The sequence below is a fragment of the Notamacropus eugenii genome, chromosome 4, assembly GCF_028372415.1.
Source record: "Notamacropus eugenii isolate mMacEug1 chromosome 4, mMacEug1.pri_v2, whole genome shotgun sequence".
Classification (NCBI taxonomy): Eukaryota; Metazoa; Chordata; class Mammalia; order Diprotodontia; family Macropodidae; genus Notamacropus; species Notamacropus eugenii.
Genome location: NC_092875.1, coordinates 98,421,513 through 98,442,156, shown reverse-complemented (window position 1 = coordinate 98,442,156; position 20,644 = coordinate 98,421,513). Strand labels below are relative to the sequence as shown.

At 38.8% G+C, this 20,644-nt stretch overlaps 1 protein-coding gene across 1 annotated transcript in view; it reads right to left on the bottom strand.

The window, feature by feature from the left end:
- The window catches only part of COL22A1 (collagen type XXII alpha 1 chain), a 627,027-nt gene that overhangs the window by 328,928 nt on the left and 277,455 nt on the right, over nucleotides 1-20,644 (bottom strand). The window contains exon 13 of the mRNA XM_072602989.1: nucleotides 4,130-4,174. Within this exon, the coding sequence (XP_072459090.1) occupies nucleotides 4,130-4,174 (45 nt within the window). The remainder of the gene's footprint in view (nucleotides 1-4,129; nucleotides 4,175-20,644) is intronic.

Below are 20,644 nucleotides of genomic sequence, written 5' to 3'. Positions count from 1 at the left end.
TGATGATTCTCAAATCTCTTTTTCCAGTACTAACCTCTCTGCTGACCTCCATCCAGTCTCATATATCCAACTGCCTGACATCTCGAAATGGATGTTTCACAGACATCTTAAATTTAGCATGTCCGAAACTGAACTCATTATTTTTCTCCTCAAAAACTTCAATATTAACTTCCCAATTAAGGACACAATCATCCTCTCCCAATTACCCAGGCTCCCAATCTAGGTGTCACTCTCAAAATCTTCAGTTTCTCTCAATACCCATATCCAATTTGTTGGCAAAGCCTGTCAATTTTACCTTGATGATACTTCTCTTATCTGATACTGCCCACCACTCTGATGCAAACCCTCATCAGGTAACCCTTCAACAACTACTATACTATGGTAGCTAAATTCCTGCTAAAAGTCTCTCCCTACTCCATTTTCCACTCAGCTATCAAAGTGATCTTCCTGAAATGCTGGTCCCACAATGTTCCCCCTTCCCCTTAATACTACCTGTGGTTCCCTATCACCTCCAGAATCAAACATAAAGCCTTCTGTTTGGTATTCAGTGTCCTTTATAACCTGTCATGTCCCCTTAGCCTTTTTAGTTGTCTTAGCATTTTCATTACTTCACCTATTCTGCCATCCAATAGCTTCCTTGATGTTTCTGTAACAAGACACTTCATCTCTCCACTCTGGGCATTTTCACTGGTTATCTTCCATGTCTAGAATCCCCCTCCTTATCTCTGCCTCTGAGCTTCTCTAGATTCCTTCAAGTCTCAGGTAAAATCCCACTTTCTACAAGAAGGTTTTTCCTATCTCTCTATTGATTAATTCCAATTTATCCTGCACCTGTCTTGTTAGGACATAATTGTTTCATGTTGTCTCCTCTATTAGACTGTGAGCTCCCCAAATGCAGGTACTATACTTTTCCTTTCTGTTTCCAACATTTAACACAGTGTCTGACACATACTAGGTACTTAATAAATACTGATTGACTTACTCGAGGGATCTGAATTCTCGAATTGTGGAATTAGGTATTATTAAATAAGTGGTTCTTAACCTGGCATTCATAGACCTCCAGTGTGTCGATAAATAGATTTCAGGGGCTTTGTGAACATGGATAGGAAAAAATACATTTTTATTTCAAAAGAATTGGTTTCTTTGGTGATCCTATGTATTTTATTTTATGTAATTAAAAAACATTTCCCCGAGGAGTTCAAAGGCTTTACTAGACTACCAAAGGGGTCCATGGCACAAAAAGGTGATTAACTTTCTGATCTAGACCAACTCTCTAATTTTACAGAGTAAGAGACTGAGGCACAGAGAGGGAAAGTGAGATTGTCAAGATCACTTCCCAACGACCAGTCAGGGTTAGAAAGTAGATCTCTTGAAATAGATTAGTACTTAAAAAGTTATTCTTGTCTCATTCTCTCTCCCTTCAGTGTTTCCCTGTTTCATACACAATAAAATATAGGTTTCCAGGCAACATAATGTACCTTTCAGTCTATATATTCATCCTAATTTCATTTTATTCCTTCTTCTTGGCCCACATTTCAACAATACTAGACAACTCTCCATTCTCTGATTTTCTCCTGTCCTCTGCTGCCTTAGCATATTTGACCTCCTCTGTGCATCTGTTTGCCCCCATTCTTGGAATATATTTCCTTCATATTTCCCCCAAAGGAAATCTTTCTTTCTCTTTAAGACACAGCTAAGGTGTCAGACTGGTCAGGAAGATTTCAGTGATATTTTCTCCTCCTCCATCTCCTGAATAATAATAGTGAACATGTAGTACTTTGAGGTTGGCAAAGCACTTTCTTCAGCCTAGTTAAAAGTGAACCATCTTTCCATATATCCCTTTTCTGCCTTATTCTTTTTCTAAATTTAACACAGATTTTGAGAGGTGAAAGTTGACATCAGTTGCCATCTTGTCCAACACATGCTAGAAAGGAATTCCCACCCTAATAAACCTAAGAAGTGGCAATTCACCCTCTGAAGACCCATTCTTATGGACCTCTCTATTTAGAAAGCTTTCGGTATCCCCTAACATCAAGACTAACCTGATTTCTTTGCAACTCCCACCGTTATTAATTGTTCTCCCATCTGAGGGCTAAAGACAACCAGCTTGCTTGGTTGGAGGAGGGATCACCTCCTCCACTTTATAGCCCTTCAAACACTTGAAGATAGCCAGTAAACATTTTTATGACTTCTCCAGAATAAACATGCCTAGTTATCACATTTTAACTTGTATTGTCTACATGCCATTCTCTAAGTAGATTATAAACTCCCTTAGAAAAGTAATTGTCATTTTTTCATCTTTTTTAACCTTATCTATAGTAGATACCTAATACATGATTGCTGGATTGAATTTAAAGATTGTTTCATATGCCTTATTTCCTCAGTTAGATTATGAGCCTTCTTCTCTAGAATGCTACAATGAAGGCTGGAAGGGTGCCCTCTTCAGAGGGAAACCATAGAGGTGTGTCCCTAGCTGTAATGCTGAACAAAACTCAGTGGTTGTGTTGTTGGCAAGTATACATAATAAAGAAAGGATTTAGTCCTAAGGTTCTAAAGTATGCCCAGAATAATTTGCATGGCAACAAAAGAAGCATTAGGAAGACTGAAGGGAAGTTCATAAATCTGTATCCTCAATCTGGTTGAGTAGAATCTCCCAAATAACTAGAGGGGATGCAGACTAAGAATTAGAACTTTAATAGGAATTTAAAAAAAACAACTTTCTAACCCTACTTCAGATAGTTCTTTTGTGCCAGGTATTTCTATGGCATGAAAAGAGTTAGTCAAAAGTTCTGACTTAATATTAGCCTGAAGGTGTCTCCTCCACCTAGCTACCTGCCTGGGTTCTGGATGCTATAATCTTAAACTATGTGGATTAGAAAAAAAGTTTAGATGCCACTTGCTTGGGAGAAGCCCATTGGCATGGTAGCATCTAGGAGGTAAAATAGAATAAACTCTGGATTAAGATCCAGAGATACTTGAGTTAATTTTTTTAAATATTTAATAGCTACAAGACTATGAACAAGCCATTCAACATATCACAGCCTCATTTTTCTCATCTGTAACATGAAGATCACCACCTCTCTCACAGATTTCTGTGAGGATCAAATGAGACAATACATACAAAGCATTTGCCAACCTTAAAGCATTATATCAATGCTATTGTTGATTCCAAAGAGGCTAACTGAAGACCAAAGGAAGGTAGATGAGAGAAGTTCAGTGAATACCACAAATAGAGATAAACAGAAATGTCACAGCAGCCAAGAGGGACAATGGCACTCACCGGCATAACCTTTGAGAAATCATGGTCACCACCGAACCACAATGAGTCTTAGGAGTAGAGCTTTTTCAGGTATGTACATACCTTATAGGTATTTACATAATGGGCTATAATAAAAAAGATTAAATACTACTTTTGCTTGTTCCTTGTTAAAAAAAAAAAAGTTAATATGAGAACATTTTTTTATGATCAGAGTTTTCCAACATTGAATGTGCTAACTCAAAAAGTAATGTATTCTTCATCACTTGAAGTGTCCAAGGGATTCTTATGTATGACAGGATGCTGAAAATCTATGTGTGACAAAAGAGAAACGAGTTCTCAGTTTTGCAAAGGTAAAGGGCAGTATGGTATTGTGGACATGGGAGCCAGAAGACCTGGGTTTTTGTAATGGCCTCATCATCAATTTATTCTGTCAGTTTACATCTTTGGGAGGTTTTCTTATGTATCAAATGTATGAATCAACAAACTACCTTCTAGCCCTATAAGGGCACTTCAAACAGAGATGTTTTATATGGATAGCCCAATATCTCATGGTGCTAGTATTGGGCTTTCATAGTGTTCAGGGGAAGTGAGCCTGCCTTCTCAAAGGTTATGCCACTGGCCCATAAATACTGGCAGGTCTTATCAATATGGAAAAGCATCTCCTCTAGTTCTATTACAATGTGACTGTAAAGTCACAACCAAGCTGACTGATAACTGATGAATGACAGGTAAGACAGAAAAGAAGTTTGATTTCAGCCTAACACTGATAGGCTCCTTCAGCTTCGCTTTTCAAGTAGGCTAAAGGAGAAGAAGGAAGGTGATTCATAGAACTCTAAGATATGCCTATTCAGTGTTCTCTGAAGTGCTTACCTTATCTCCCTTGAGTCCAGGAATCCCAGGTTGTCCATCTTCTCCCTGCAATAGCAATTCCAAAGACATGAGTCCAAAATCAAATACTAAAGTCAAATATCATATATCAGTCTCTAAGGTCCTAGGAAACTACATTGATTCATTTTAAATAGTTTGACAGAATACAGTTTAGGTAATTCAACCCAGCAGATCCATTTTGCTGCCTATGAGTCCTTCCAGGGATAGAAGAGCAACTGTCTATCAGATGGCAATAAGGATATTCTTTCATGACTTGTACTAGAATGGGCACTTGGATTTGGAGTCGGAGGACCTAAGTTCAAATATTGATGACCCAAGTTTTTTTTTTCCTTCCCCACTTCTTTTGTCCTTAATTTTTCCATCTAAAAATGAGGGTCTTGGACTTGAAGTGCCAGGTAAAGGCATTTGAATTTTACACTGTAAGCCCTAGGGAGCCACAGAATATTTTTTAAGCAGGAGAGTAACATGAGCAGAACTGAGGATCAGGAATAATATTTTGTTAATTATTTTATTAATTGTACTACCAAGAATAATAATCCCCAAAAGTCTGACATTTATAGAATGTTTTAATGTTGCAAAGTCCTTTATATAAATTATTTCTTTTGACCCTCACAAGATCTATAAGTAGGCTTTTAGATATTATTATATTCATTTTATAGATAAGGAAACCGCAGGATAGAGAAGTTAAGTAACTTTTCCATATTCACACACTTAATAAGAGTCATAGGATAATTTGGAGAGAGCAGAAAAAGCAAATATGACAGCAAGCACCCTAGCACACCCAGGATGACTTGCTAGCACAGGTTCTTGGACCTGCTTCTCTTAAAGGAAAGCAATTTTTAATGGCTCAACAATCTTCTTTAATTACATTCACTAGTTAAGGGGAAAAGTCAGCACCCTGAACACTGGAGAAAGTACAAGCAGAGACAATACAGAGAAACTAGCATAAAGACAAGCAAATAGGGCTCTGACTGCCTGAATCAAAGGGGACGTTATGGAAGGCATGGTTTAACAACAATTGGTAAGTTCTATGTAATAAAAACTAGGATTGGGGTAAATGTTTCCCACTTTCTCTCTTGATCTCGAATATTCTCCAATTTTTCAACATCTTTCCTTTCAGGAAGAATCACTTGACATTTCTGTTTTAGGAAAATTTCCAGTCAAAGAAGCACTCCCACACGTAAAGCAAGATTAGGTCCCAGAGTCCCACAACCCACCCCCAATCAGGTAGATCCTGTCCAGGCTGAAAGTGGGGATGGTGACCAGCTTCCTATAAAGTAAGAACTCCACCTTGGCTATGTCCAGGGTCTCCAGACCACCCCTTGCTCTGTGTATCCAAACCCTAGGGGTCAGAGGCTAAGAAAGTCACTGCCTTCCTGCCACTCTGACTGCTCTGTGGTACACAAAGAGCCTTGGAAGAACCTCAAACTGATTCAGATTTAAAGAATAAATATCATTCCTCTATCGATAAAATCCTCCTATTAATAAAAAGCCTGGATAGATAGTATTCACAGGAAGAAATACAAGTCACCAATATCCATTAAAAAAAAAACAAAACTCCAAAGAGCTGTTATGGAAATGCAGATTAAAGCAACTCTGAGGTTTCACCATATACCCAACAGATTGGCAAAGATAATAAAAATGGAAAATGAAAAATAAAGGAGGGGTTGTGGGAAAATAGGTGCATTACTGTAAATTGATGCAACTATTCCAGAAGTGATTTGGAACTACGCTCAAAAAAGTCATTAACTATGCATATCCTTTGACCCAGTGATATCACTAGTAGATCTATTTCTCAAAAAAAAAAAAAGAAAAATGGGGAAAAAAGAAGAATCCATATGTACACTCATATTATAGCAGCTTTTTTTGAAGTGGTAAATAATTGGAATATGAGTGTTCATCAACTGGAAGTGGCTGTCTAAATTATAGTATATTAATGTAATGGAGCACTAGTATGCTTTTCAAAATAATGAAGGGAACAGTCTCAGAGAAACCTGGGAAGATTTGTATGAACTGAAGCAGAGGTGAAGTGAACAAAAACAGAAGAACAATTTATACGGTAGTAACAATATTATAAAGACAAACAACTTGGAAAGACTTAAAAATCCCTATCAATACAATTACCAATCATGATTTCAGAGGATCCATGGTGAAACATGCTACTTACCTCCTGACAGAAGGTGATAGTCTTGGTACAGGCTAAGAAGTATATTTTTGGACATGGACATTAGGGGATTTTTTTTTTTGCTTGATTATGCATGTAGGTGAAAGGGTAGGAGTGAGAGAAAATAAGTTTCTCTTAATCAGAAATAAATCCAGTATTCTTTGGGGGTAGGATGTCTTTAAGTTAAGAATTTTTCTTTTAGGGGGCGGAGCCAAGATGGCGGAGTAGAAAGACGCACATACACATAGCTCCGAACCCACAACCCATAGAACGGCTACAGGGAAGTAACTCACGGCGAATTCTGCACCCAGAGGCCACGGAACATTGGAGCGAGGGAGATTTCTGTTCCGGAGAGACCTGCAAACCTCTCGCGGGGGGTCCTTCACGCTGCGGACTGGGTGCCGGGACTGGGAGCTGAGTGTAGCCCTGCTGCGGCCGCGGCACCGAGAGGAAAAGATCTGAGCGGGCTTCAGGGACGGGATCTCCAGTGGCCACGTGGGTCCCTCCACCCACAGAGGGACCTGCAAACCTCTTGCAAAAGGTCCGTCGCGCTGCAGACGCGGAGCCCAGCCCAGACCTGCCACGGCCGCGGCACCGAGAGATACAGATCCGAGCAGGCTTCAGGGACGGGATCTCCAGCGCCCGCACAAGTCCCTCCACCCACAGGTGATGGGGGTTGGTGAGAGAGTCTCTTTGGCGGGTTGAGAAGGTAGTGGGGTACCCCAATAACTCAGCGCCCCCCCGACACCCCCCCCCCGGGAGGTAGAAGCTGAGAGGCGGCTGCAGACCGGGGCTCCCCAAGGGGGCAGGAGCCTGGATCCATTGTTGAAGGTCTGTGCATAAACCCCCTGAGGGAACTGAGCCTGAGAGGTGGCCCTGCCCCAACCTGACCACCTGAACTTAATCTCACACTGAATAGCAGCCCTGCCCCTGCCAAAAGCCCTAAGGCTGGAAGCAGCATTTGAATCTCAGACCCCAAACTCTGGCTGGGAGGATCAGGAGGCGAGGTGGGTGTGAGGAGAATATTCAGAGGTCAAGTCACTGGCTGGGGAGAATGCCCAGAAAAGGGAAAAGAAATAAGACTATAGAAGGTTACTTTCTTGATGAACAGGCATTTCCTCCCTTCCTTTCTGATGAGGAAGAACAATGCTTACCATCAGGCAAAGACACAGAAATCAAGGCTTCTGTGTCCCAGCCCACCCAATGGGCTCAGGCCATGGAAGAGCTCAAAAAGAATTTTGAAAATCAAGTTAGAGAGGTAGAGGAAAAGCTGGGAAGAGAAATGAGAGACATGAAGTCAAAGCATGAAAAGCAGATCAGCTCCCTGCTAAAGGAGACCCAAAAAAATGTTGAAGAAATTAACACCTTGAAAACTAGCCTAACTCAATTGGCAAAAGAGGTTCAAAAAGCCAATGAGGAGAAGAATTCTTTCAAAAGCAGAATTAGCCAAATGGAAAAGGAGATTCAAAAGCTCACTGAAGAAAACAGTTCTTTCAAAATTAGAATGGCACAGATGGAGGCTAATGACTTTATGCAAAACCAAGAAATCACAGAACAAAGAGAGAAGAATAGAAAAATGGAAGATAATGTGAAATATCTCATTGGAAAAACAACTGACCTGGAAAATAGATCCAGGAGAGACAATTTAAAAATTATGGGACTACCTGAAAGCCATGATCAAAAGAAGAGCCTAGACATCATCTTTCATGAAATTATCAAGGAAAACTGCCCTGAGATTCTAGAACCAGAGGGCAAAATAAATATTCAAGGAATCCACAGAACACCACCTGAAAGAGATCCAAAAAGAGAAACTCCTAGGAACACTGTGGCCAAATTCCAGAGTTCCCAGGTCAAGGAGAAAATATTGCAAGCAGCTAGAAAGAAACAATTCAAGTATTGTGGAAATACAATCAGGATAACACAAGATCTAGCAGCCTCTACATTAAGGAATCGAAGGGCGTGGAATAGGATATTCCAGAAGTCAAAGGAACTAGGACTAAAACCAAGAATCACCTACCCAGCAAAACTGAGTATAATACTTCAGGAGAAAAATTGGTCTTTCAATGAAATAGAGGATTTTCAAGTATTCTTGATGAAAAGACCAGAGCTGAAAAGAAAATTTGACTTTCAAACACAAGAATGAAGAAAACCATGAAAAGGTGAACAGCAAAGAGAAGTCATAAGGGACTTACTAAAGCTGAACTGTTTACATTCCTGCATGGAAAGACAATATTTGTAACTCTTGAAACTTTTCAGTATCTGGGTACTGGGTGGGATTACACACACACACATGCACACACACACACTTACATAGAGACAGAGTGCACAGAGTGAATTGAAGAGGATGGGATCATATCTTAAAAAAAATGAAATCAAGCAGTGAGAGAGAAATATATTGGGAGGAGAAAGGGAGAAATTGAATGGGGCAAATTATCTGTCATAAAAGAGGCAAGCAAAAGGCTTATTAGTGGAGGGATAAAGAGGGGAGGTGAGAGAAAAACATGAAGTCTACTCTCATCACATTCCACTAAAGGAAAGAATAAAATGCACACTCATTTTGGTAGGAAAACCTATCTCACAATACAGGAAAGTGGGGGATAAGGGGACAAGCAGGGTGGGGGGGATGATAGAAGGGAGGGCATGGGGAGGAGAGTGCAATTTGAGGTCGACACTCATGGGGAGGGATAGGATCAAAAGAGAATAGAAGTAATGGGGGACAGGATAGGATGGAGGGAAATATAGTTAGTCCTATACAACACAACTATTATGGAAGTCATTTGCAAAACTACACAGATTTGGCCTATATTGAATTGCTTGCCTTCCAAAGGGAAGGGGTGGAGAGGGAGGGAGGTAAAGAAGTTGGAACTCAAAGTGTTAGGATAAACTGTCGAGTAATGTTCTTGCCACTAGGAAATAAGAAATACAGGTAAAGGGGTATAGAAAGCTATCTGGCCCTACAGGACAAAAGAGAAGATGGAGACAAGGGCAGAGACGGATGATAGAAGAGAGAGCAGATTGGTCATAGGGGCAACTAGAATGCTTGGTGTTTGGGGCAGGGAGGGGATAAAAGGGGAGAAAATTTGTAACCCAAAATTTTGTGAAAATGAATGTTAAAAGTCAAATAAATAAATTTAATTAAAAAAAAAAAGAATTTTCCTTTTAAATGTGGCTATTGGTTTGTCTTCTAATCTCTCTGAGATTATTATCTTAATTAAATATAAATAATATCTAACATATTTATATATTTATAAATATGTTATAAATATATATTGAACATATAAATGTATAATTAAATAGATTAATTAACTTAAATAAAATACAATTAATTAAAATTAAAGTTTCTCATCTGTCAAAGGGATGAAGTCATACTTGAACACCTTGAAAGCACTATTGTGAAGCAAGTAATTTGTAATCTATAAAGCCCTAAAAAGTGGAAGTTGTCACTTCTTATTAGAGCTTCTTATCATTCCTGCCTTAATGAATGGTTTAATAATCAATAATTAAAAGTAATTCTAGATAACATTTATACAGTGTTTACAACTATTATGTCATATGAATCTCACAACAATCCTTTGAGAAAAGTGCTACATTTTACAGATAAGGAAACTAAGGTCGAAAGACATTAAATGACCTGCACAGGGTAAAACAATTCAGCAATGTCTGAGGCAAGATTAAAACTTAAGACTTCCCGCCTTCAAGTCCTGCATTCTATATTGTCTGATGCAAAGAAGTTTTTAAAGTCCCCAATCCTTTAATTGCCTTAAGCAGGGAAAATATTAGCAATATCTTCTTATTTGCCCTATTGATCTGCATCAAAAACTTTTTTTTTTTAACCAAGAAGGTGCAAAGGCTAATGTCCAACCACTGTTCAAAGACTCACAAAATTTAAATTTTCTGAAGATTCAATTTAAAAGAGCAACATTCAGCAAGTTTTTGATGTGTTTTTCATTTTCACCCATTTACTCCACTTTCCTCTGCCCATCATAACTCAGTTCTAACACACTACACCCATGTTCTTTGCCACTGTCTTTCTTCATTTTATGGCTCACTCAGATAAGTCTCTGAGGTGCCATTCTGGTACAGAAAGGACACAGAAAGGGAGTTCACTAGCTATGCTAGTAGAATGCATGACCTACCAAGCTGAAAAGTCTTTGAGCTGCGACCTAGTAATGAACTTGCCTCTGTTGTCTAATTTGTTAACCAAGGTCAAGTTTAAGTTTAAATGTTAGTTCAAATCTTCACAAGGTATGAATTTTTATTTGTTTATTTTCCTGCAGTAAATCTATTTTGGTACTTCAGAAAAACCTCAAGCCAGATCTTGGTGAATCCTTTTTGGTTACAGGTTTTCTTGGCTTTATAATAGTCCCCCCAACTCCTGCCTTTTGCCCAGGACTTTTTCAGTGTTCCCCTGTCACTTTGCTGGAACCCTCTACCTGAAGTTTTCATTGCCCGTATCTTCAAGTTTCCTAGCTAACTGGCACCTACTGCCTGTGACAGCAGAGGTGGGAAACCAGTCAAATACACCAGAGCAAGGACCTACTCTTTCTTATAAAATATCTGGCTCTTTTTTGGAACTCCTGAGAGAACCTCATGTGAGATGTGTCTAAGGCATAGCAAGATGAACCTGGAAGGAGGGGTAAAAGCTTGGAATAGCCATACCATCAGGATCAAAGGATGCTGCTTTCACTACCTTCACGCTCTCCTTTCTCCTCTCATGGATTCCAGATCACCTCACCTAAGGTTGTAATACCTCCATAGATATAGTCTGACTCCAGAGATATCAGTTGTATCCTGGTTTCTTGGATAACTGTGCTCACATTGTCCCTTCTTATTATTCCCACTGCTCTCACCTCCTCTTTTCCCCACTAAACCCTACCTCAAGTTAGGCAACTTTCTTTATGTAGAGTAAAATTCTCCCAGAATAAAGGGAAATCATTATTTAGTGATATTAGCTGGTTCACTTTCTTCAATGGCTTCAAAGGCCCCTGAAAGTAGCTTCAGTGGATAAAGACAAGTATCCACTGAGTCATTCAGGAATGGTGATCTATATGGAAAGAAGCAATTCCAGTATGACTGCAAAGTTATGGGTGCACTCAGTGAATTTCAGCTACCAGTATCATGAATATTTTTTTCAGTGACTGAGAAAGTCACTCAAATTCTATACGTTTGATTTTCTCATTTATCAATATGAAAGGGTTGAATGAGATGGTCTTTGAGGTTCCTTTCAGGTCTAGGACTGTATTGTTATGAATCTAAATACTGAAACATTGGAGGCATCATAGTAAAGTAGAGACAGTGCTGGACTTGGGAGTCAGGAAGACCCGGGTTCAATTTCACCTCAGACACTTACTGTGTAACACTAGGCAATTCACTTAAACTCTGTACCTCAATTACAACATCTGTAAAATAAAGCGAGGTTAGTACCATTTTCCTTTATAATCCCTTCTAGCTCTAAATATACAATTCTTCAAGTTGATTCACTAAGAGTTATTCTCAAAAACGAGCCACAAACACTGGTTGAATTTTATTGTCATAGGTACTTATTTTGAAAAACAGAATACTTTCTCCTTCACAACCTGTATTTTAGAATAAGTAATAACCCAGAGATCACATGTATGAAGTCACGAAGGTAGCTGGAAGGAGGCCAAGTCTTCCATAGCTTCTATCACAGTATGCCACTTAAAATTATAATATCTGAGTACAGATTGTTTTTATTTTCCTTTAGGGGATAATCCTATAGGGAAAAAGTAACTATAAATATGTCTCTGTAAAATGCTAATTCCATAATAAAGATGCCACTTTTGCTGGTCCTCAATTACTGTTAAAAAAGCATTGTTGAATCTGTATTGAACTCTCATGGGTTCAGCTACTGTGTGTATGCAGATAATTCCTAGATTGCTATATGCAGTTCTTGTTTCTTTCCTGAGCTCCAGTTCTACATCATCAATAGCCTTGTGGACATCTCCAACTGGAGGCACCATGAGAATCTCAAATATAACATGCCTAAAACAGGGCTCATTATCTTTCACCCCCAAACTCTCCCCTCTTCCTAAATAGCTTATTTCTGTTGAGGAGGATACCACCCTTTCAATTATTCACATTTGTAGCCTCAAATTAACCTCGGACTCTTCTACCTACCATTACTCCTCACATCCAATCAGTTACCAAACTTTGTCAATGTTACCTCTATAGTCTAGCTCAGATCCATAATAACGGTCTGGCATCTCAAATTCAACATGACCAAAACAGAACTCGTTATTTTTCACCCCAACTCTTCTCTTCCTAACTTTCCTATTTTTGCTGAGGACAACATCACCCTTTCAATTACTCAAGTTTGCAACCTCAAAGTAATCCTTGACTCTGCCCTTTACCATTGCATCCAATCAGACACCCACTCTTGTCATTTTACCTTCATAGTATAGCTTGTATGCATCCACTTCTTTCTACTCACACAACCACTACTCTTATTCATCATCTCTTACCTTGACTATTGAACTAAACTCCTAATTGGCCTCCATTTCCAATCCATCTTCCACACAGATACAAAATTGATATTCCTAAAGCTCAGACTTAACCGTGTCTCATCCTTGCCCCAGAATAAAATATTAACTCTTCTATTTATCTTTTAAAACCCAAAACAGGTTGACTCCAGCCTTACTTTACAGACTTCTTCCTTATTAGCATCTCTCACTCTCTATTCCAGCCAAGCTTGCCTGATGGGTTCTCCCTATACATAATATTCTATCTTTTGCCTCTGTGCTGATTTTTCCCCAGGTGTAAGGTTAATAATGTAAGGTTAATGGTGGTTAGGGGGAAGAGTTAAAGATCTTCCCACCCATTAATAGGCCTCAGGCACCTTTTGTTAATTTCTAATGAGGCACAGGGCCATGAAAGTAATGCTCTCCAGCCCTGAAAAGAGTATATATATTTGTGAGGTAAGATTTAACTTTGGGGTTTATTTTTGGAAGAAGTTCCTGTGGCAGATGAGACTCTGGGGAGCTGTTTTAAGAACTCCATCCTCCCCTGCTCACTGCTTTGAAAACCCAGATGTTGGTGCTTCTCTCTCTGGTAATGATGTATGTATTTTCTATGGTCAGATAGTTGGAAGCCCTGTCTGTTGGTCTTTCTGTTAGTTATTTCTGCTTGTAATTTCTGTTTGTATTTTTCTCTGAAGTTCAGGGTGATGACTTTTCCCCCTGAACTAAGTGAATAATATATGTGTTTGATTAAAGTAGATTGCTGATCCCTCAAAAGTTGCTTTCCTTTTAGAAAAGCAGATTCTGTACAGCAGGCCCTCATGTGTATGCCAGGGTCCTTGCTGTTATACCAGGACTGGCATGCACTCACTCCCTCTTAAACCACCTGAAAGAATCCCAGTTTCCTTCAAACTCAGGTCAAGGAAGCCTATCATGGTCACTCCCACCCTGTACTCCTTGCCCCTATAGATCCTAGTGATGTCCATTTAGAAATGACTTCACACATATTTTGTATATGGGGATTTCCAACAGTTCAGTACTAAGACTTGAGAAATGGAATAACCTGTATTATCTCCTATGAACATATTGCTTCCTATAAGTTTCTTGAGGTCGGGGAATATATTGTTTTTGTCTTTATACCACAGGAACTAGTCTGCATATAAAAGGCAGGACTAAGGAGTCAATAAACCAGTCAGTAGAGTAACATTTATTAAGTGCTCACTATGTACTGGGCTCTGTGTTAAGCACCAGATATTGAATTTAATGAATGAAGGAGTAATTTAATTTGTTGGGGAAAGCTTGGACTTGGCATCAGAATCCAGTTTTGTATCTTCGTTCTAGACTATTTATATTAGTTATGTGACCCTGAACAAGCCACTTGGCACCACTGAATCTCAGGTTTCTCATATGTAAACTAGGCAGCTACATGGTATAGTGGACATAGTGCTAGACCTCAAGTCAAGAAGACCTGAGTTCAAATCCAGCCCCTGACATTTACCAGCTATGAAAACCCAGCTCTGTTCACCTCTGTTGGACTGAGTTTCCTCATCTGTAAATTGAGAACCAAAATAGCACATTCTACCCAAAGTTGGTGTAAAGGGCTTTGTAAATCTCAAAATGTTAAAGAAATACTAGCTGTTATTGTTACTATTATCTGTAATAGCTCTGTTATTGGTGAGAGTACTAATATTATTAATATTAGCTGTGTTATCCTACACAAGTCACTTAGCTTCTATATGCCTCAGTTTATTCAATCATAAAACAGGGATAATAATAGCACCTACCTCACAGGAATCTTATGAGGATGAAATAAGATAAGAATTGTAAAACACTTAGCACATAGTAGGTACTATCGAAATGCTTTTTACCTTCACCTTTCCCTTATATTCTTACTATTAGTAATACTATTTTTATTATACTAAGCACCTTGTACTCTCTAAAGTTGAAAGACAGAGGGGTTCTTGTTAATCATTACAGGTACTTTGTATTTACTACATTTTCCTAAAATAAACACACTTCAGAAAAGTAAGATATCTCAATTTCCTACTGCAGATTGGTTCCATATGAAAGGTTCTACCCTTCATGGCAACAGGATTGTAATTGTCAGAGGCTTAGAATGCAAGAGCTAGACAGAAGGAGAGATGAAGAGGGGAAGAATGAGACCCAAGCAGAAGTCAAAATAGAAATCAAGTTTGGGGCATTCGCAGGTTTCAAGAATTAATGGCCTTTAGTAGAAAGAGTTTTGCAGACCACTAAACTTTTGCCAATGACCAGGTGCTTATTCCATGACCTGGCAGCTGGGGAAAACTGATCTGGCCCAAACCTGGCTTGATTTCACTTCACCAGTAGCTGTAATTTCATTGTTTTGTCCACATTCCAGTTCAATTCAATAAAACTCTATTCTACTTTTGAAGAATAATTATAAAATAACACTATTAAATGAAATACCACCCATAGTCTTTGAAACTAAGCCCAAATTTCTCCATTTGCAAAGTTTTTCCAGCCCATCTTACATCCAGCGCTTTCCCTCTGATTTCCTTTCTATTTGTCCTATACATGTCCTGCATGTACGTAGTTGTTTGCATGCTATGTCCCCCTTGTAAAGGTAAGCTCCTTGAGGGCAGAGATATGTTTGGTCTTTGTATCCTCAACACTCTGCCCAATGCCCAGCACATAGTAAGTACTTACTCAATGTTTGTTGACTGACTGGCCAGCCTAGTCCCACCAAATATATAAATTTAATCAAGGATATGGCTCCCAGAGAAGTCCTATAATAAATATATTTGTAAAAAAATGAAAACAAAGTGCTAACTGAAGTCTTATAGAGAAAGGTCATTAATTTGGTGAGGACATCTATATGTATCTTCTTGAACACTAAAGACTGAAGAGCTTGAAAGAATCTTAAAGATTACCTTAACCAATAGCTCATTTTGTAGTTTAACAGACTGAAGCCCAGAGGGATAAAAGAGCATAGGACGAAAGAAAGCATATTGGAATTGGATTCAAAGAATCTCAAGATAAGCGAGCATTTTGTCTCTTCCCAGATATTTTATCTTGGGAAAACAGCTTTATTTCTCTAGTTTCCCCATATATAGAATGAGGACAGTATTGTTTTTGCTACATTTGTTATTAGATCATTATGAGAAAAATTCTGTAAATCTTAAAGCCCAATAGGAATGGTTATAATGATGATAAATGGAAAGAAAGAAGGAAGGAAGGTATGGAAAGAGGTAGAGAGGGAGGAAACAAAGAGGGAAATAGGAAGAGAGAGAGGAAAGAAGAAAAGAAGGGAGGGAAGGAAAGGGAGGAAACCACTGTGATAAGTGTTTTAGAAATATTATCTTATTTGATCCTCACAACAATTCTGTCGATAATATTATTATCCCCATTTTATAGTTGAGTAAACTGAGGTATGTTAAGTGACTTGCCCATAATAACACAATAGGATTTGAACTCAGTTCATCCCAACACTCTCCACAAAGCTGAGATTTCAACCTAGACCTTTTGACTCCAAGTCTAGATATGTTTTTAATACATGGCATAGTTCCAATTCCAATTCTAAAAGTTTGAGAACTGTTGGACAAGATAATTTCCCAGGTCCCTTCCAGCTCTAAATGCATGATCTAAAGATCTCTAATTATGGGAATTTCACTACCACTGTTTTCATCTCTCATAGGCAGATGACTTTCATTCATATTGTAGGATTATGAGGCGCAATCATCAACCTGTTTAGCCTTCTCCTAACTCCTTCCAGATGGTCAATGAGCCTCCTAAAATATGGTACACATCATAATCAGACACAGTATTCTAGATGTTCTGTGAAGAAGGCCAAGGAGAGAGGACTATCATTTCTCTTATTCTACACACTATCTTTTTATTAACGTAGACTGATTAAATTCAGGACTTTATATTTATTCCTAATGAGCTAAACTCTTGGTTTTAGCCTGTCAAGATCAATTCAGATTTCACTTCTGTCATATAATATGCAAGGGAATTCTCTGAGCTTTGTGTCAACCACAAATTTGCATCCACACCTATGCCTTCATTTAAGTTTTTGATGAACAAATGTTGTACAGCACAGAGCCAAGCAGAGATTCTCTGGGGTGCTGTCCTCGGTACCTTTCCCCGATTTGACATTAATCCATTAATGATTATTCCTTTGACCTTATTTTTCAAGCAGTTCCAAACACTACTTAACTGTGCTATTATCCAGTTCACATCTCTCCATGCTGTTGACAGAAATTGTGTGATTGACTCATCAAATGTCTTGCTGAAATATAGGAGCTCAGCACACTATGGCATTCCACTAGTTCAGTGGTATAGTAATCCTATCTGGTAATTCTAACTATAAGGTTAAAAATGTCAATTCAAAATCACCAAAGGTCACAGAGGAGTAAGGGAAATAGCTATCATGAAGTGCAGGCATTTTATTCTGCCAAAGACAAATGAGCTGCCCTCCAGCCTGAGTCACTTAACATCATCAGTGAATTTAAGGATGCTAATTTAAGAAGCTTCATTTTCTGGTTTTCCCTGGTAACCTTCCATTCTGCCCTAGTTCACCCAGAATAGTTAAAAGAAGGAATCAAGGCCACTTGAAGCAGTCCCAGATAACAGTAAGCCAACGTAGTTTATGAGTTGGAAAGGGAAAAGCAGCCACTGTTGGTCAAAACACAACATGGTATAGAGGGAAAAGACAGCAGGGCATGGTAGCCAAGAGTGCTTGATTTGGAAACAAGAATCCTTGGTTTAAATCTTGCTTCTAACACTTAGCACCCAATATGGCACTTCATTCTCTGATTCAATCATTTGTAAAGTGAGAATAATAATACCATCAACAATTGCCAGATTACTTAGACAAGACATAAAAGAGGGATTGGAGAAAGGAAATAATAATTTATAGAGTGATTACCACTTGCCAGTCGCTGTGCTTTTTACAAATATCTAAATATGAGCCCGACAACAGCCCTGCAAAGAAGGTATTTTTATTATTCCTATTTTATAGCTGAAGAAACTGAGGTAAACAGAGGTTAAGTGACTTGTCCAGATTCACACAGCTGAGGCTGAATTTAAGCTCAGGTCTTCCCCTGTGCCATTAATTACTTCTAATTGGAAGAAAAAAAAGAGGAAATCCAGTTAGGGATATGTATCTGGATATTTACTTTAACTACAAAGAGGTGAGAATCTGAAGAATTATAAGAGATTATACTGATTCAACTCTTGAAGATTTATGAAATATTTTACATAGGTTACTTTATTTGATATGCACAGCAAAACATGTACTGGAGGCACGATGTTCCCTATCTTACAGATAGGTAAACTAAGGCTCAGAAAGGTGAACTGATTTGCGCACAGTCAAATATCTGAGGCAAATGTACTGCACGTCATGTGAAAGTCTTTCATTATCACCTATTTTTGATCAAAATCTGACACCAGGAATAAGGAAAGACTGTCTATACAATTCAGATGCTGGTGTTTTGAACAATAGGAAGATTTCCTCCGCAAGGCTTTCTTCCTCCTGAACTGTGGATTCAAATGCCTGTAGGCTAAAACCCTCTAAAACCTCTAGCAGTCAGCTTTTATTCTGCCTTGCCCAGAATTTAGGGTGGGGCAGAGAGATGAGATGGTGCTGGAGGCTTAAATCTTTTATTTACCTTGTTAGCAATGGCAAACACCCATTTGAAGCATTAAGTAAATCCACAAAATGAATACTTCCTCTGCACCTTTCCTGAGTTTAAATGCCAGGCCTGCCAGCCTTGGTTCCCACATTTAAGGCTCTTGAAGGCACTACCAAGTTCACAAAGGAGAACTTTAAGAAGAAAACAACCATGACCTCAAATGACATTGTTTCCCTCACAAGGATTTTTGATTTAGGCTAATATGGGATCTTTTTACTGGGGGACTGACCCCCCAAATCATTTTACAGCCCCACTCAGAGGCCCACATTAAACCATGCCTCCCCTAATCTCTCTGGCTTCTTCTTATTTTCACATGACAACTCAGGCAAGTGCCCACTTGTTGGGCTTCTTCTTGTTTCCGCATGATAACTCAGGCAAGTGCCCACTTGTTGGGTTCCTTTCTCTCCTGTAGCACAAAAGCCTTTGATTTTTAGTGGAGGGCTTTCTTTCTTTCTTTCATTTTCTCTACCACATTTAACTTACCAGTTACCAACTGCCCTCATCCTGACATGGCCAACCACTGCAATCACAGGAAGATAAACATTTTAAGGTAGAAAGGACCTTTGAAGCATACACTGGAAAGATATCTGAATTCTGAGTCAGAAACCCAGGTTAGAATCCCAGCTCTGAAATTTATTATTTGAATGAGGCCTTGGGCAAGTCTACAAATAAATTCAACAAAAAATAGAGTAAGCATCTACTCTGTGCAAGGTACTATGCTGAGTGCTTTAGGAAACAAAGGTAAGAAGGAAACTGACCCTTCCCTCAAGGAGATTATAATCTCTGGGTAGGGATACAGTATGTTCTTGAAGTATTTAAAGCCAAATAATACTGAGTAATTCTGTGAGGGAAAGAAAGGATAGGTCAGAGGGCGATCTGGAAGAGCTTTGTGTAGGAGATTGCACCTGAAGCACACTTTGCTGTGATCATCTCTGGGTCTGTTTTCTTACCAATATAAAATGAGGATTTAAACTCGTTGATTTCTAAGCTTCGTAAGCATCTATTCTATCTATGGATAACTCCATAGGTTCAAGAAATTTCAAGCCCTATATGGTAGCAAGTAGTTAGGCTTCTTACTACTTGTTTGACCCTGCACTAGTCATCTCTCTTTTCTGAGCCCCAGTTTCCTCGGTTGTAAAAATGAAGGACTTGGTTTAGATCAGGAGTTCCTGACCAGTGGTCTGTGGACAGCTTTCAGGGGAGTCTATAAACTTGGATTGAGGGGGAAATTAGATCTTTTATTTCCTTTATTTCTATCTGGAATTTAGTATATCCTTCAATTATTTGAAAACTACTCTGAGAAGTGGTCTATAGGCTTCACCAGACTACCAAAAGGGACAGGACAGAAAAATTAAGAAATTCTTATATAAATAGTCTCTAATAATTGTTCTGGCTGGACATTCTACAACTATATGAATAAATTTTATGAATAAGTAAACCAGCCCAGAAAAGGAAAAATTAATTATTCATAATAGAGTAGTAGTTAAATCATTGGATGTGAAGTCAAGAAGACCTGTGTTCAAATCCCACCTCAGTTACTAATTAGGTATGTGATCTTGGGCACTTGATTTCTCAATGCCTTATTTTTCTCATCTGTAAAATGGAGTCTGTTGATTTGGGATGAAAGGAGGTAGCTAAGGGATGCAGTAGATAGAGTGTTAGGCCTGTTCAAATGTGACCTCCGACACTGACTATCTGTGTGACCCTGGACCCATCACTTAACCTGTTTGCTCAGTCTTTTCAATTGTAAAATGGGGATAATAATAGCACTTACTTCTCACGGTTGTTGTAATGATCAAAAAATATAATAATTATAAAGAGCTTAGTATAATGCCTAACACTATAGAAGTGCTACAGACATGTAAACTATTGTTGCTATTTTGTCCAGGTAATTTCAGCACCTAACACATAGTAGGATAGGGACTTCTCTTGTGATTTCATTAATATAGGGAATTGCAGGAAGAAGAAACTCCCTCTGAAAATGCAGCTTAGCATTTTGTCTGAAATCTATGCCTTTATGGATTTACTAAGAGGAATGAGAGGCTGGGGTAGATAGGTGGCACAGCAGATAGAGCACTGGACCTGGAGTCAGGAAGATTCATATTTCTAAGTTCAAATCTGTTCTCAGACACTTACTAGCTGTATGACTCTGGGCAAGTGACTTAACTCTGCCTTAGTTTCC